This window comes from Mus caroli, unplaced genomic scaffold (assembly GCF_978045245.1).
Source record: "Mus caroli unplaced genomic scaffold, Mus_caroli_1 scaffold_3, whole genome shotgun sequence".
NCBI classification, from domain to species: Eukaryota; Metazoa; Chordata; class Mammalia; order Rodentia; family Muridae; genus Mus; species Mus caroli.
Window position 1 is genome coordinate 52,416,391 of NW_028227258.1, and position 17,502 is coordinate 52,433,892.

The 17,502-nt window shown below is 50.2% G+C and overlaps 1 protein-coding gene and 1 long non-coding RNA gene across 2 annotated transcripts; both read left to right on the top strand.

Annotated features, from left to right (window-relative positions):
* Nucleotides 1–11,351: 11,351 nt before the first annotated feature.
* Nucleotides 11,352–12,328, top strand: LOC110290576 (uncharacterized). The gene is made up of 3 exons (XR_002377458.1): nucleotides 11,352–11,627; nucleotides 12,084–12,153; nucleotides 12,234–12,328. It is a non-coding gene; the product is annotated as an uncharacterized LOC110290576 (long non-coding RNA).
* A 3,190-nt stretch (nucleotides 12,329–15,518) lies between these two features.
* Ubl4b (ubiquitin like 4B) lies at nucleotides 15,519–16,918 on the top strand. The gene has a single exon (XM_021158628.3). The coding sequence runs from the start codon at nucleotides 15,698–15,700 to the stop codon at nucleotides 16,271–16,273; it is 576 nt and encodes a 191-aa protein (XP_021014287.1). The 5' UTR covers nucleotides 15,519–15,697; the 3' UTR covers nucleotides 16,274–16,918.
* The last annotated feature ends 584 nt before the right edge of the window (nucleotides 16,919–17,502 follow it).

Consider the following 17,502-nt stretch of genomic DNA (forward strand, 5'->3'; position numbering starts at 1 on the left):
TCCTCACTGAGGAGCAAGAAAGCTGTATGGACCCTAAGCACACGGATGAATCTGGTCTCCCGATAGATCAATCCTCCCAGCTTTGGAGCTGGAGCCTGACCTGTGCACCTCAGGCATCTCCAGGACTCTCTCAGTCCTTTCTCTTCAGAGTGGCCCTGGCTTAATGTCTATCAACACACTACCCCTTCTCCTCCTTTTTTTTTTAAGTGCTTAAATGCTATTCTTTCAGGTGTTATTTATTGCCCATTCTTGAGTAAATTAAAAATGAGAAAACTAAAACACTTCTGTGATTTGTTAGTATCACATTTGGGAACAGCAAGTTGGAATCCCTAGCTGGACCCTGCCTGGCCTTAACATGGGCAGAGTGACTTATATAGTGTAGAGGTGCTGCTGCTAGCTGCTGAGGTCAGGAGTCCTGGGCTGCCTACTTGGTACCTGAAACTGCCCAGAGCCTTCTGGGGCCCCTGGCTGGATTTATATGTATGTAAGCCACTCGCCACTATCCTGAAGCTCTGTCCCTGTCCATGTGACCATCGACACATGTCCATCTCCACCCCGTAGTCCAGGTCTGCCTGCCTTCTATGGCTTTCTTACAACAAGAATGGCCTTTCCCCACACAAACAGGGCCTTCCCCGACCTCTGGACTTCCTCTTGCTCCTGCCTGGGGCTGGGTTGGGCCAATCCAGGGCCAAAGCTCTAGGGACAATACAGCCTGAGAATGAGAACCTAATCATCATCTGGGGGAAAGGCTGCTGTGCAGAAGGAAGAACAATCCATACACGTTTCTTTGCTCCCGAAGGCCTAGCATGCTCTGTAGCCTTGATCATTCCATCCTCAGCCTCCCTAACACAAATATCCTTCCCCATGGAGAAGTAGAAGGACCAGTAACAGTGGGACTATCTGAAGATAGTCACAAGACCCCTCCCTTCCCACTTTTTATTACTTGTCCCCAGATTTCTCCCAGTTTTTCCTCAATGTCTTTGGAACACCCAGAAGCACCTAGGAGCCAAGGCATAGACTAATTTTGAGAATTGCAGTAGAGAAGTCAGACAACAGAGAGCTGGGATGGTATACAGACCCGGTTGACAGGGTCAGCCAGAGAAGAAATGACACCTCCCCAGGGTATAGCTTCTGGGGCTCCTGGAAGGTGCTCAGGGTTAGGGGAGCTCCAGCTTTCCTCTCTGAGATTGCTGTGGGAGGGATAACTGTACAACTTTGGGGCTACGGAAGAGGTCTTGTGGCCCTTGGACAGTGATGGTCATATGAACCGTAAGTTCCATGGTCCTCCAGGCACTTGAGAGACCAGAAGAGGCAGGACAAGATGGAGGCTGGGGGTCCCTGACCTCATGGTCAGGACCTCCTCAGATCTATAGCTATTTGGTTTGCTCCCACCCCAGCTAGTGTCCATTCAGACCTTCACAAACTCAACTCCACAGTCTTCAGCCTTCCCTGTTCCTGGTCTTGGGGCCCTTCCCTTGGTGTCAACAGCAATTTCCTGGCAGGCCTGGTGACAAGAGCCTGATCTGGCCCAGGGGAAACTCAATGCCATGGTGTCAGCAGCGGGTGTCTCTCAGTGTCTGGGGAATGGGGGCTGATACTATACAGAGCCTACGAGGGGCTGGAAGACTGCCACCACTCCCCCCCACCACCACCACACAGCTACTCTGCCATCCTGCATTCTTTCTGCACCCAAGTACCCTGGCGACAAGCCCCTGTTCATAACAGGACCAAGGATGGAAAAAGCTACCCACTTCTAGAGCAGTGCCTGGGATAGACAGAATCCTACCCCAGAAGGCTGTGTGAAGATGCTGCACAGGGACGAAAAGGATGGCTCCAGTCCTGTCCCTCTTCTGACATCTTTACTGCAGACACCATGGATGGCCACAGCCAACCCTTCTGCCTCTACTTTGCCTTGCTGCTGGGTGTGTGCGCAAGTTACCTTTTTGGGTGCCAGGAGGATCCAAGGGGTGGATGAGGCGCCCTTCTCTTCTCTGTACCCTTAGGTCAGCAGAACTGTTACCCCAAGACTGGTCCTTGAGGGTTGAGGCTATTTGTACCCACAGTCCCCTGCCTTCTTTCCTGTGGCATCTGAATGTGCCTTCCATGTCTGAAGCTGTGCCAAATACTGGACAATCCCAGAGGACCATGGCACTTGGAGAATCAGATTGGAAAATGTATATGATAAAGGGAGTTAAAGACTGGGATAGAGAAAACACAGGCTTGGGGGACAAGCATTCTCCTTGCAGAAATGTGCCCAGAGCTTAAGAAGAGTTGTCAACAGCACGCAGAACAGTGTGCACACACAGAACAGTTCCTTCAGTCCTAATTGCCTTTTTATGGGACAAGAGGCAAGAGATACATGGGAATACATATTTGCCATTTGAAATTGTATAGTACTAATGTATTCACCACATGTTCTGGATCATGTGTGTGAATCCACCCTTGGCTTCGGGCAGGGGCTAAGTAAGCTTGTTGGGTTGACTGACCACAGGGTGAGATGATTCACAATAGGAAGAGACAGGGAAGTGGAGCTCAGAGACCCAGCTAGAGCTTGGAATGGCAGACAAGTAGCTGTGGGTTTGTTCTGAGTCTGTGTCCTGGCTAACGTCCACGTTAGCTCTTTTCTTGTGGTCAGCAAGATTCTCTGTTCTGTTACTGACAGAACTTCTGACCCACAGGGCTAGTTGCATTCTCATTAAGTTTTTGGCTCAGAGCACAGCTGTGTGCTCTAAGCTTGATCCCCTTAAGCTTAGTGGCCCTGCAGACATGTGGATGACCACTGCTGTTCGGAATCTCAGGAGAGCATCTCCTAGAAGCTGACTACCATTCTGTAGAAAGGAAAACTGAAGCCAGACAGGCAGCAGTTCATTCTAGCTCCGTCCAGCTGTTTGAGGTTCTAGACCCCCAGCCTCGCAATCCAAAGGACAGTGGTAAGTCTCATGATAGGCATTATCCAGTGCTTGCTGCCTGTGGAACCCTGTGCTGTGCCTCAGGCTGGCTAAGATAATATAATTGTTTCTAAACTTGTGGGGTTTATGGACCAATTAACCATTTTAATTGAAGCAGGGATATAGGTGTGATAATTTTCACTTAGCCAGGGCTTCCTAGAATTCCCGCCTTCATCATGCTATGTAACAGGAAGCAACGCTTTAAATCATTAAAGGTGGGTAGAACTTAGAAACTTTAGAACAAAAGTGTAGCCATATGAATTTGCCACTTACTTCTTTCTCCTTCACTTCCTACAGCCAAAGCATCATTAGAGATCAAAACCCTCCCTTGGATCTGCCCCAAGAGCCCTATGCTCCCAGAACCTGTGACCCAGAGTGTTAGAGTCAGGTTGAAGAAGGGGCAAATCCAGCTACCCTCCTCAGTCTAGGACGGGGATTATGGGCAGTCCTGGTTCTTTACTCTCAAAGCCTGCCTCTTCTCTCCTTTTCCATCTTTTTCAGCCACACACCCCACCCCAGGTCCACCTCCTCTCTCCTTATCTACCAGATATCAGACCCACAGATTCTCTCTCTGCTCCTCATACTCCTGGCCCAGGATGGTACCCACCTCAGCAGGCTCGTGCTGGGCTCTAGGAGTTCTGCCCAAATGGCCTGTTTATACCTGGGTCCCCTTGTGCACTAACCAGTGCTACTTGGCTCCTAAGAAGTTGGGACATTAGCCAAAGAGCCCAAACCTTGTGCCCTTGTGGCAGCTTCTTCTCTCACTGTCTGTGACCTTGGACCTATCTCCTGGTCTCTCTGAGTTCTTTTGTTGGCTCATGGGCTCATGGTAGAAAGTATACAGTTGTAGCCCATAGGGACTTCTTAAGATGTCATTGGTGGTAAACATGGCAGGGAAGACAGCAGAGAACTCACTTTGCAAGCTTAAGAACCTGGCTTTGATTCCCAGAACCTTTCCTTTTTCTTGAGACAGGGTCTCACTATGTAGTTCTGCCTGTCCTGGAACTCACTCTGTAGACTAGGCTGGCCCCAAACTCATAGAGATCCACTTGCCTCTGCCTTCCTGGTGCTGGGCATAAAGGTGCCACTGTGTTTTGTTTTGTTTTGTTTTGTTTTGTTTTGTTTTGTTTTGTTTTGTTTTGTTTTGTTTTGTTTTAAAGACAGACATGGTGGTGATCTCATTGCTGGGGAGGTAGAGACAAGAGACGGATAGATCTTTGGGACTCACTGGTTAACCAGCCTAAGCTAGTTGGTAAACTCTAGGTTAGCAAGAGACCCTGTTTCAAAAGCAAAGCAAAGCAAAGCAAAGCAAAGCAAAGCAAAGCAAAGCAAAGCAAAGCAAAGCAAAGCAAAGCAAAGCAAAGCAAAACAAAACAAAAACCAACAAACAAACGGAAAGCTAAAAGCAACCAACCAACCCAAAGCCCAAAGTAGAAGGAGCTTTACTAAAGAAATGACACCTAGCTGGGTGTGGTAGTGGACATGTTTAATCTCAGCACTTGAGATACAAAGGCAGGTATTCTACACACACACACACACACACACACACACACACACACACACACACACGGCTTCTGAGGTCATACAATAAACTTGACAGAGTATGGTGACACTGTCCAGGCTCTTGGCTTGCCTTGGGAGTCCATGTCCTTCCATGTCCTCCAACCTCCAGGTCTTTATCCAACCTGGTATGTCCCCTGCAATGGCATTTTCCTCCCAGTTTCTTGCTTTGCCTGGCCTCTGTTCCCTCAAGCTTACCACAATCCTGCCTCTGTCTAGTGCCTTCTGAATGATGCATCTATGATAACATTTTGCTACTTGAGTGGTGGCATGTCTGGGCACAAACATGTCTCACCACAATTTGTTTGGGTTCTATGGTAGCTCTGGCACGGGTCCTTCCATCACCAGTAGTGAGTGAAGAACACTAGCTGGCCTTCCCTGTCCGTTATTCCTAGGAATAAAGCACTCCTCTGAAAACATTTTCTGTTGTTTCCTCTAGGCACCATGGTTCACACCATCCCCTCCCTTCCCCCTAGGTCCCCTCCTCCCCTCCTGCCCATTTCCCTCACCATAGGATGGGGCTGTAGGCAGCCCAGCCTCTCCCCAGTTCTCATGTCTCAGAAAAAGCATCTCTTTCCTCCCTCCTTCCCATCCTTTTCATCCTCCTGGGCCCCAGGTCCTCTCCCTCTTCTCTTATCTGCCAGGGATCTGACCTGCAGATGCTCTCTCGGCTCTGCATGCTGCTGACCCCAGGATGGCATCACGGCCCAGCCTGCCTGCCCCAGGGGCCAGCTCCAGCCTGCTCACTTGCCTTCCCTTTAGAAGCCCCCGTGTCTTGAAGCTGATTAAAATAAACATAGCTTCTATTTTTGTTCTTAATCCAATTCTGTGCTGTGGTAGGGTCTAGGAGGGAGGATAGGATGACGGGAAGAGTCCAGGAGTTAGACAGACTCCTTGGTAGGCAGAGATAGAAGAGGGGCCACGGCTAGGTAATGAAGGTGGCACATTCCCAAGATGGCCAGCTTCCTCAACCTCCTGTCTGGAGACAAAAGCCTGGTAGTTTTTTGTTTTTTGTTTTTTGTTTTTTTCTCCCTGACCAGCAGACCCTCTGCTGACAGGCTGGCTCCACAAGGTCAAGGCTGGATCTGGACACAGCTGTGAATCAATCAGGCATCCTATGTTTCCAACTGAGCAACCCTCAAGTAGGGGAGAGAAAGGCTTCAGAGGTATAAAAACTCCTAGCCCTCAAGGAGAGCCTGGACTTCCGGTTTTGCAGAGGGTGTTTTTCTCTGTGTGTTTGCTGCATGTGTGTGTTTTCTCACCCCCAATAAAGACCTTTTACCCAGACACTACGGCAGATGCCAACAAGAGCTTGCTGACAGGAGCCTGATAACGCTGTCTCCTGAGAGGCTCTGCCAGTGCCTGACAAATACAGAAGTGGATGCTCACAGTCATCCATTAGAGGAACACAGGGTCCCCGGAGCTAGAGAAAGGACCCAAGGAGCTGAAGGGGTTTGCAGCCCCCTAGGAGGAACAACAATATGAACTAACCAGTAATCCTAGAGCTCCCTGGGACTAAACTACCAATCAAAGAAAACACATGGTGGAACTTGTGGCTCTAGCTGTATATGTAGCAGAGGATGGCCTAGTTGGTCATCAATGGGAGGAGAGGCTCTTGGTCCTGTGAAGGTTCTATGCCCCAGTGTAGGGGAATGCCAGGGCCAGGAAGCAGGAGTGGGTGGGTTGGAGAGCAGGGGGAGGGGGGAAGGGAATAGGGGATTTTCGGAGGGGAAACTAGGAAAGGGGATAATATTTGAAATGTAAATAAAGAAAATATCTAATAAAAAGAAGAAAAAAAGAAAAAGGCCTTTAAAAAAAAAACCTGTTTGTTCTGTCTGCAGTGCTTGAGGTTTCCCTGATGTAACCTGTTGTGCTTCAGATCTTTCCAGCCTTTTCATTCTTTAACAGGCAGAGAATAAACCCCGATCCAGACCCCTAGACTGCATCATTTCAAGACTCCAAGACTCTATCGACAGAAGCACATTTTTCCTGCCATGCCAGAGGGTAGAGGCAGGACCAGGCACAGGCCCCAGTCCCCAGTGGCTGTGGGGACCATGGTGTAAGTGGAGCGATGACAGCAGGAGCATGGGAGTGGGAAGGGGAGCAAGGGGGAAGGGGGGAGGGAGGACAAGGGGCTGGGAGCTGGGAGGAGTGGGGAGGCAGTAGTGGGCCCTTCCTGCACAGGACTCTAAGCAGGTCCCAGGAAGGGTGAGAGGACAGTGGGTCAGAAGTTCTAGGGGCCTTCCCAGAAGGGGAGGTGACAGACTCTTCAGGAAACAGCCAGAGCAAGGGGGAGGGGTGTGTGTGCACTCCCAATAGAGGCCTTTATTCTCTCCAGCTCAGAAACAAGACAGAATCTCTTGTCTCAACAGAGTCCTTCCCATGACATCCCTCCTCAGCACTTGGCCTTAGTGCTTCTCAGGGGCACACAGACCCAGGCACTTTCTGTGGGCACCTTCTAACCCCACAGGCAAGTCTCCCAGACCTCTGCAAACTACAGGCCTGTTTTACCCTCTGTGCTTCCTCACAGAGGGATCTGCTACAGAGGAGAGGGAGTCTTGTGACTATGCCTGTGCGCTGCAGGCCCAGTGTCTAGGTTTGAATATTGTATTGGCCACTTACTAGCTGTGTGGCTGTGGATAACTTGTTTACTCTCTGGGGAACCCCAGTTTCATCATTTGTAAAGCATGGGCAGAGGTAGTACCTACATTATAAACTTATTGTGAACATGCATGTGCTTTGAGTAGAAGCACTAAGGAAACTATTTACACTCTGATACTGTACTGAGCATACCACCTGTATGATAGCCCAGGGCATAGGCATATTCTAGCTCAGCGGTTCTCAGCCTCCCTAATGTTGAGACCCTTTTATACAGTTCCTCATGTGGTGACCCACAAACAGAAAATTATTTTTGTTGCTAATTCATAACTGTAATTTTGCTACTGTTATGGATTGTAATGTAAATATCTGTGTTTTCCAATGGTCTTGGGAGACCCCTTTGAAAGAATCATTTAACCCCCAAAGGGGTCATGACCCACAGGTTGAGAACCTCTGGTTTAGGACTTCTCTCTCGTTCCCAATTTTGTCTTTCTCTGTCCCAAGGACCAGAGCCTCTCTGCACTTAGCGCCAAGATCCTACAAAAGGTCTCTAAATCAACGGGGCTCAGTAGACCTGCGAGCTTCTGGGGCTTTGAGGGGTAGAATGATGCCTAAGTTCTGTTAAGTTGCAGTAGTGACAGCTTGACTGTTGGGCCACCCTGTGACATGGCCTGAAATGCTTCTCACATCGGAACCTCTACTACCACTACAGAGATGTTTTCTGGGATCCTTCCAAGACCCTTCCTGGGAAGGCTGCCCAGGCTGTAGGATGATGGGTGGATGCTCAGCCTGCTTGGCCTCACTGCCTTCTAGACTGGAAAGGCCTCTTCTTCCTTCTGTGTCCAATGGTCACGTGGCTTGGGTTGTGACTATCCCCGCCCCAGAGATGCATCAGTGGGTCAGGGAAGGAGGACTGGAAATGGCCCATAAAAATCTTGGGCCCCCTGTAAACACAGAGCAGGGGTCTTTGAAAGCCCAAAGCACTTTTATGTGCTAGTTAAAGGGCCTTCCTGTTGTGTCGCCAGGATTTATGGGAGGTGGGGGTGGTGGTGGTGCAGGAGGTGGTGAAGCCAAGTGCAGCCTTCATCCACTGACACACTGACTTCCAGAGGGAAGGGGAGGAAGGGAGGACCCAGGAACTTCTGGCTGTCACATTTCACTTTAGGCAGGGACTCCATCCCTTGAGATCCTGAACCAGCCTGAAACCCCCATCCCCACCCAGGAGGGGCAGTGTTGCTGACCAAGGCAAGGAGATGAATCCAGGTCAGGGGCATCCACAGCCACAGGAAAGGAGACCCAAGACATGGGCAGAGCTCACAGGACAGAGTGGGAAGTGCACAGACTGCACTGTGAAGCCAATGCACGGCCCCTACCCATTCTCAGCATTAAATGCCAGCACTGAGGCACTCCTGGGAGGGTCAGCTCCATCACAACTTATGAGTAAGAGACTGTCAGGCTGCCTTCCTATAGCACCCAACAGGAATGTGATATTTGTGAATTTAAACCTACAGCAGAAGCCTCGAGATCAACGAGTTATTCTCTCCCCTCTTACAACAGTGAGCCACACCATCTTTTTCTCTCTGGCAGGAGTGGCCTCAGCCTGTAGGAACTGGGAAAAGAGTCCCTCCCTGACTCAGGTGGAAGAAGGAAGGTGCTGTTCTTCGCTCTTCCACAGCACTATGTGCTAACACGTTTAAGGGCCCGTTGAAACATCAGTTCACGACTCGGCTCACAGGTGCCTGTGTATAGGAACGAGGGAAGCAGCTGCCACTCACTGCTGCCCTGGAGACAGGCATCAAGCTAGCGATTGCCCTGTTTCCGTCCATCTTCCTGACTCTTTGTGTGAGAGACACTATTCAGCTCAATTAGCTGGTGTCAGAGGGCACACGCTGACTTCGTCTCTGAGACCTGCCTGGTCTATCACACACCTCATTTCTCCGCTGGTTCTTGCTGCCTGCTGTGAGACTCACTCCATCCTCTGTCCATCCTTCCAAGGAAGCAGCAACCATAACCACTTTCAGGACCTGGGGTCCTTAGTTCTGTTCTCAGACAGGAGGATTCCCACATTGACCTCCCCGTGATCCCTGTTCCTGGTCTCGTGGCCCGAGGTGGTCACAGGGCCTCAGGCCTCTGGCATTCTTCTCCGAAGCTGCTGTTCTCCTCTGCTCCTCTGCGACACTATTGAGTTTCCTCAGGTCTGGCCAACCAAACACTGCCATATGGGGGGAGAGTTACATTTCCTGTATATGTGTCAAAATATCTGAGCGGATGTGAAATAGATCAGACATGTATAAAAATAAACTTTTACAGGGTGACTGACTACTCCCCTCCAGGGGGAACGAATGGTTCACTTTTCATCTGGGGCCCAGAAACTTGGCTGGGGCCTTAGGGACCACTCTCCACATGCGATTCCCTACGGCCGTCCTGACTCACTTCTTTGGGCTTAGGGCCAGCTTCTCTCCTGTTGGCATTCTCTCCAGGGGTCCTGGTTATGGAAACCCCTCCCCACTAGGCTGACAATTAGCAGGGCACCTTCCTGGGCCCCAGTCTCTTACTCTTTTAGCTCCCCCCTTTTCTCTAACAACCTGTGACAGTATAATTCAGGGTCCCAGTCTTGGTTACAGTAGGACCACCCCATCACCTCTTCATATAATCAGAGCACGCAGTGAGCACACATTAAATACTCTTTACCCATTGTGTGCATCCCTCTGTACAAAAGGGCAGGGACTGTTTATCCGGTATTCCTGCCTATATCCCCTACTAAGACTTCTCCACTCATGTGCTTCTCAAGGTACTGTGTTGTGGAGTTATCTTATCTATCTCCCTGTTCCTTGCTAACTCAGCATCTTCATGGATGAAGGTTGGCTCTCTTTATTGCTGAGAGAACTCAGCACTCTTAGCACCGTTATCAGAAATGTCCCCCTAGATGTAGCCCTGAATGTTGTATTCACTCCTGATGCCCATGCAGGGAGATTGGGAGAGGGTGTCAAGTGGGAGGATACATAGTGGTTTGGGACAGATCAGGAGATTCTGTGACCTGGAGCATCCAGACCCTGGGATTTCTATCATTCATGATCTACTGGCTCCTGGTCAAGCCAAGAACCTAGCCTTGACCCAGCAGGAAGTAGGGAGTGGGGTCTCAGGTCTGGAAACCCCATGTTCATCATACAAACTCAGTCCAGACCCAGAGGCATCTAGCCTGGAGAGATACTCAGCCTTCTCACCTGGGTATAAGCCAGCAGGGAAGGAACTCAGGGTTGCCTAGTCTGCCTCTCCCACTCAGCTTGCTAACCCCAAGGTTACGACTGCAGATGTTCCCATCCCAGCTGAGCCTGACATCTGATGGACAGCAGCCATCCTACCAGGTAGCCAGCGAGCTTGGGAACTCAGCCTGGGTTTAGCCAGGCTATCCATTCCCTGCCACCGACCCACTGTCAGGCCTTAATGAGTTGCTCTTATCTAAACCAACTGCAAATTCTAGAGATGAGCTCAAGCCCGCAGTTGCTCAATCTATGATCCTGGATCTGGATGTTGGGGGGCGGAGAGGGGTGGACACCCCATTAGTTCTATGGGCATCTTCTTTACTCTTGATTTTACTTTATCACATTTCATCCACAAAGCTTCAGGACAGAGAATTCCTACCACTATGGCTGATGACATAGTCTTCACATGAAGGTAGGGAAGCATTCATTTCAGCCATTCAGGTTCCACACTCTTCAACACGGCCTTGTCCAGGTTGGGCACTCAGCCGGGATGTTCTTGTTGCCTCTTTGACTCCTTTAGCTCTTTCCAAGGCCTCTTTCAAAAAAGTCCTCTGATTAGCACACCCTACACCCTCTGCTGTTAGTAGCAGCTTCCTTTCCCTGGTGGCAATTTAGGTGTTAAAGAGTCAGACTTATGTGTTCCCTCAAAATATGTGCCTGGCTGACCTCTTCTTCCTGGCCCAGAACCCTATTCAGTGTGGGCCCTTGTGTCTATACCCCAACCATGACTGACAAGGGCTGGACAGTCTGTGAGAGGTGGGGTTTCATGTCAGGATAAAGCTCTCTACCTGAGCTCCACTCCTGTGTGACCAGACTTCACAACAGCTTGGTTGGTCATGGCCACCAGGACTGGCCAGGGAGGTCACCAGTGACATCTAGTGGCCACAGCCAGATGTCACAAGGTAGGAGTTGTGTTGGGCTCTGCGACCAGGCTTCTGCGCTGCTCCAGCAGGTTGCAGGCAGGCCTCTGACTTCTCTGGGGCTCTGGGACAGCAGCATGGGGCAGGACTAAGGTTGTTAGGTGTGAGAATGGAGGTCTGGACAGACACCAGGCTGCTCATTGCCACCAGAAGCTTGGCTTTTCCCTGATCTCTCCTATCTGTGCCCCTCTGGGCTCTCGTAAGATCTGCCATGGTCCCCTTGCTCACAGAGTCCCCTGAAGAGCTGCCTGTCCTAATACAGACCTAGGCTGGAGTGCAGAGCAGCCTCAAGGAACATCTCCTAGAGACAGCTGGACAGCTACAGACGACAGCGCAGGGTAGGTCTGAGGGTGGGTCTTGCCACAGGGTTGAGGACTTAGTAACACTGGGCTCCACCCACATGCTTGAGATGTGCTTCTGAGTGCTAAGGTTCCCTGAGCTGGAGGAGGCAGGAAGTGCCTGGAGTGAAAGAAGTACACTCTCATCTCTATCCTGGGATAAATAGCTTCCCAGGTGGACCCCACTTTCTCTGACAAATTATGAACGTTTTCCACTCGGAGAAGAGGGGAAGAGGATGGAGTTCTCAGAGGAGCAGCCCGCCTGTGTGCTTTGTACTTCACATGAACTGCTTCTGCCTGCCCCTGCATCTCTCTCATCTCTCTTCCCCTCTCCTCTTTTTATCCCCTTCCCTGGTGCCCCTCTCTAGCCCATTCCCTGGGTCTCCCCTGGCTAAATATTTCCTCTGCAGGCTTTTTATGCCTGTCCTCTTCCTTCTTGCTTCCGGCTGTTTCTAGGTCTTGCCTTGACTTCCACCTGCTCCCTCATCCTTGGCACCCCCCTCAAGGCTGAGCTGACATCACTCAGGTAAAATAACAACACTTCATTGCGCTCCGGTGGTGGTGGTGGTCAGGTGGACAGAGATCATAACTTATTTCCCTGATAAGCCTTCATACAGAACGAGAGAGGAGGCAGCCATGAGTTTCCTGCACCCTGGAGCCCCTCAGCTGTCACTAACTTTTTTGCTCACCCCATCTTCCCCTCTGAGCTAGGACCAGCCTGCAGAAGACTATACAGGTAGGAGCAGACTGGGAGTCACTGTGGGCATGCTTTCAAGTACCGTGGGGTCTTTCTCATGGCTACAGGAGTGACAATAGGAACTCCGATTTCTGGTAGTGAGTTGAATGCCACATTTAATATCTCTGCAGGTCAGATGCTGTGGGTTCGCACCTTAGCTTCAGAAAGATGCTGGGAAGTGATCCTAACTCCTATCATCTACCGGTGAGAAATGAGATTTGAGGATTAACCCATTAAAGTCAGGCTCCAGGCCAGCAGGTGGACAACAGGTCTAATTTTATGATTACCAAGGTTCATTTAGCCCATGCAGGAGCACTGGGAGACTCTCCCACTCTATCTGCCCCTCAGACATTGCACTGGTCTCCAGTGATGCCAGTAGCTTTTGCAGTGTTTGTGAGAGAGATCTGAACCCATAGCCATCCATATTCTCTGAGCACATTCATTTCTTTCCCAAGTCATAAAACCCACTCATTGCAGAAGATCTTCCCCTCTAATTATGACAATCGTTGTCTGATTGTGTGCTTTGATTACACAATTATATTTTATCATGTTAATTGCATAATTAAGACAAGCAGTTACATGGGGGGGGAGGGGAATATTTCCTAGCTCCAAATGGGATTCCAGTGCCCAGACAGGTGTTTCTTCTGTCCCCCTTAGGAGGGTGCTAGAGACTCCAGGGGTTGAGTAGTGACCATTTCTCTCAGCAGTTGCAGGAGACATTGATCATTCAGTTGTTACTGTTCTCATGGCTCTTAGGTCTCTGTCATAGGTGCACCTGCCTACACATAGTCACAGGCTACAGAGAACTGAGTCTGTGTTATGGCTTCCATGTGCTTACAGTCTGGGGAGCTCGACCCAAGTGGCCATCTTCAGAGACTTCGCATGTCTGTGGCAGCTCAAGCCTGGATAAATGGGTCTTCAGAGGAGGGTCTAGATGCAGATGACTGATGTTATCTTCTTCCTCCGTGCTCCCAGCCTCCATGCTCCAAGCTCCTTTGCTTCCTCCAGAACCCCCAAGCCTGAGACAGACTATACCTCACCTTCCTCTGTCCCCTGTAATGTTCATTCAGATCGTGCTCTCCAGAAAGCCTTTGTGGGTTAGCTAGTTCTGCTGGGATATCTACTGTAGGATACTGTAGGATGACTCCAATCCTGTCTATCCAATGATTTGTTCATCATGGGGTCCTCTCAAGGGACTGGGGACTCTTAAATGACCCTTCGGAAACCTTACTTACTCCCTTCATCTGCACAGATGCCTGCCTGTCAGTCATGGCCACAGCCCTACCCACACTGTGTGTACACTTGCAAAATTAGATTCATTTCACATCCACCAGGGGAACTGGCTATTTAAATAAGTGTTACAGAAGAGCCTTTGGTAAATCCTGATATCACTTTCTGCTTTATTTTCTATATAATTTTGGATTTTCATCTTTCTAGGGGAAGGGGGAGGGTGAAGGAGAGGCTGCAGGCAGGTGTATGTCTTTCCACAGCCTAGGTACTTGGGTCCTGTGTGGCTTACGTGTCTAAATCAGGTCTCTTCTACTAACAAATGTGTGTTCAGGGCTATCTGTATATAAAACTCAGTGTACTGAAGGCATGGGTACCACAGTGGATGAGACTCAGACCCTGCTATTGAGCATCAGAGGGAGGGACTGGGGTGTATATGCTGGATGCACTAGAAAAAAAATGGCTGCACAGAGGCATGTAGGATTACCTTTGTCAAAGTCTGGGGAAAAGCAGAGAAGGCCTCATGGAAGAGATGATTTTTAAGGCAGGCAGGGTTTGCAGGATGAGTTGGTAGTGTTCAAATGGGGAAGCAAGCAGGAACAAAGGCTGGTTTACATGTCTGGAGCGAAGGGTGAAAAGTGGGGGTGCGATGAGACTGGGGTGATAAACAAAGGCCTAGGCCAGGAAGGCCAGTGGGGACCAAGGGAGAGCTCAACTCTGGGGGGTTAACATGAAGCTCAGTGTCTGGGATTCCTGACTGGTGAGTGCTGTGAAACACAGTCTGGGTCATCTGCCAAGAGTTAGAATATAGGAGTGGGAGAATAGGTGTAGTGACAGTCTATGTTCCCATGGGAGAATAGGTATAGTGACAATCCGAGCACCCATGAGAGAATAGGTATAGTGACAGTCCAGGCTCACATGGGAGAACAGGTATAGTGACAGTCCGGGCTCCCATGGGAGAACAGGTATGTATGGTGACAGTCTGCGCACCCATGGGCTTTTCTTTCAGCTGCTGTTAGATACCAAAGAGACAGGAGTGAAAGTTGAACAAGTGTGGGACAGGGTTGGAATGGGGTACTGTGGATGGGTGGGCTCAGGAAAGCTGTGATTATTGTCAACATTGCCATCCTCTGTAGGGTCAGGGCTGTGGGGAAGGAGAAGTCAGGCAGAGATAGAGGGAGGAAAGGATGAAGGGAAAGAAGGATTTGGGTGCTAGGAAGAACTGAGGGAGTCTTCAATGCAGTCAGCTTACCTACTAGGGTTGTTAGCTCTTTTCTAGGGCTACTTGCTTCTCAACCAAGAAAGTACCATCCTTTGGGGCTTACTTCACCTGACAAGGGTTTGGGCCAAGATCAACAATGTGTTGCAGTGAAGCCTGCCAAACGTGACACTCAAATGCCCAACAAATATCCTGTTCCTTGTGCACCTCTGACCCCAGAGTCAGCCCAGAGCCTGCCTGACATGAGGAAGATACGGAGATGTTTTAGGAGGCAAGGTGGGCCACCCTAAAGATACGGCTATGTGCCTCTTGCTATAGGATTAAAGGAGCCTACACATTCTCCTCCTGCAAGGAAGGCATCATCAAAGCACCTTGTAGGATGTGTGGATTGAGGCTACGGATTTAAGACAGACACCATTAGTGGCTCTGTCCTAGCTTTCCGTGCTGGTGTTCCTGGGGGCTCCATGATTTCTCTGGCTGACACCAAGAGAGCAGGAAAAGTACTCAAGGCATGTGCTGAAAGAATCAGCGGCCATGCTGTTGGGATAGTGCCTTTCCCTGGTCTCTTTCTCTGTTCCAGCTTTCATTTCTCCTAGGCCTACATTTTCTTTCCTGGTCACCCCCCCTCCCCCAACTCTGTCATCCTCCCCTCTTTTCTCAGGAAGGAAAGCTGCTTCGTGTCCACAATGTCCCTCTGCTGTCCTTAAAGTTCTGTTCTGGAAATGAGCCCTCCTGTAGCATTATGACATCACTGTGCATTAGCTAGTGGCTGCCCACGTGGGCTGGGCCCTTGCCCTACTAGGAGCCGTGACAGAGTCACCTATTGGGCCCTATACCTTCAGGGCAACTCCCAGAGCATGGATCCCTCCTGATTCCTCTCTGGCCCCAATGTTCCTCACGGTCAAGCTGCTCTTGGGCCGAAGATGCAGCCTGAAGGTATCTGGAAAAGAAAGTGTGGCCACATTGAAGAAACTGGTTTCTCAGCACCTACAGGTGCCCGAGGAGCAGCAGCACCTGCTGTTCCGAGGCCAGCTCCTGGCTGATGACAAATACCTCTCAGATTACAGCATTGGGCCCAACGCTTCCATAAATGTCATCATGCGGCCTCCAGAGGATGCAGCGCTGGATAAGACCCATCAAACCCAGCCCCTGTGGCTCCAGCTGGGCCAGGTTCTAGACAAACATTTTGGAGCAAAGGATGCAAAGACAGTGCTGGGGTTTTTGAGGCAAGAGCACGAGGAGCGTCTGCAGAGGCTGAGCCTGGAGGCCCTGGAGCAGTTGGTGGGCCAACTCCTAGCACAACAGCAGCTTGACGAGCTGGCAGAGGAAAAGGAAGCCCCTGCTATTGCATCAGAACTCCAGCAAAATGATGGAGGAGGAGGAGGAGGAGGGACAGGAGGAGAAGGAGGAGGGAAGAAGGAAGAAGAGGAGGGTGAGGAGGCTGAGGAGGAGGCTGATCAGTAAATTGGTCCATCTTTCTCTTGCTCACTAAACTTCCCCTGGACTGACCCTTCTATGTTCTCGGGCAATTTTTCTCTTTGCTTTCTCCTGATGGAGTTGCATTTGTCCTTCTTGCTACACCGTTAAGTAGCTGGAAGATATCTGGATCCTTCTATGCCCTCTCACTCGTAGGCCCTCTTCTGAAGTGCAGAATGGTTCTAGTACCATCTCTCTGCTACAAGTGATTTAAATGACCCAAGGTATGCTATAGGGACAGTCAAAGTTCACCCTGGCTCTGAGTGGAACAGCTTTGCCAAAGCATGCCTCAGAAAAAGTCTCCATGGCTTGAGACAGAGCCACTTCTCCTTCAGAACAGACAGTGTTGAGCCCATTGTCCCTCCTCTTAGAACCCAAGTACAGAGAGGAGGAAGCGCTGCCAGCTGCCCTTGAACTCGTGGTGAAGCTGGCCCTGCTGCCCTGCTTGTGGTTTCGTATCTTCAGAGACGGGACCACAGAGACAGGAGCTAGGGAAAGTGATTGCATGGGCCAGTCCTGGGGCTTGTGGAAACTCAGATGAAGTCCCAGAGTAGCAGGAAACAGAGTCCTAGGCAGGAAAAATGGTCCGCAAGTGGTCCACTCATGGGGCCAGCCTAAATAAAGTTATGCCCACTAGCACATTCTGACTAATCAAGGTAGCACCGAGTGCCTGCAATCTGACTGGCATTGCCCAGTACTTCTTTGGAGACGGGTGGGAGCGGGGAAACAGTACAAACAAGGCCTTCTGCCCTTGTCGATGAGAGATATACACAGGGTTATGCCCATAGAGCACAGCCTGTGGCTATATGGTCTGCTGCCTCTGCCTTGCAGAATATGCCAGAGCAGGTCTTTTGTCTACTTGGGGCTAAGAGCACAGCCCTAGATCAGAGATGAGAAACCCTGTACTGTGTATGGATGGGACAGGTTCATGGCTGCCTATTGAGAACCGTGGTCCCCCTATTGGGGGCTGAAGTCCCCAAAGTACTGTTCCTGTAGAATTTCAGTCTTGGGGGCCAGAGATGGAGACTGTGTAGAGGGCAGGGGGAGATATGTTTTTGGAAAAGAACAAGCAGAGGTTCGATTTCTCTGCGAAGTACTCTGTTGTTGGCCTATAGGCTTGACCTTCAGCCTAGGCCGACCACTATCTTGGCTGATATCCTTTCTCTGTTGGATGCTGAGCTTTTCAACCTTATCATAACATCCACTTACCCCAAAGA

Bases quoted from the DNA above. Each gene is read 5' to 3' on its own strand.
- Ubl4b (XM_021158628.3), top strand. From the start codon at position 15,698: ATGTTCCTCACGGTCAAGCTGCTCTTGGGCCGAAGATGCAGCCTGAAG.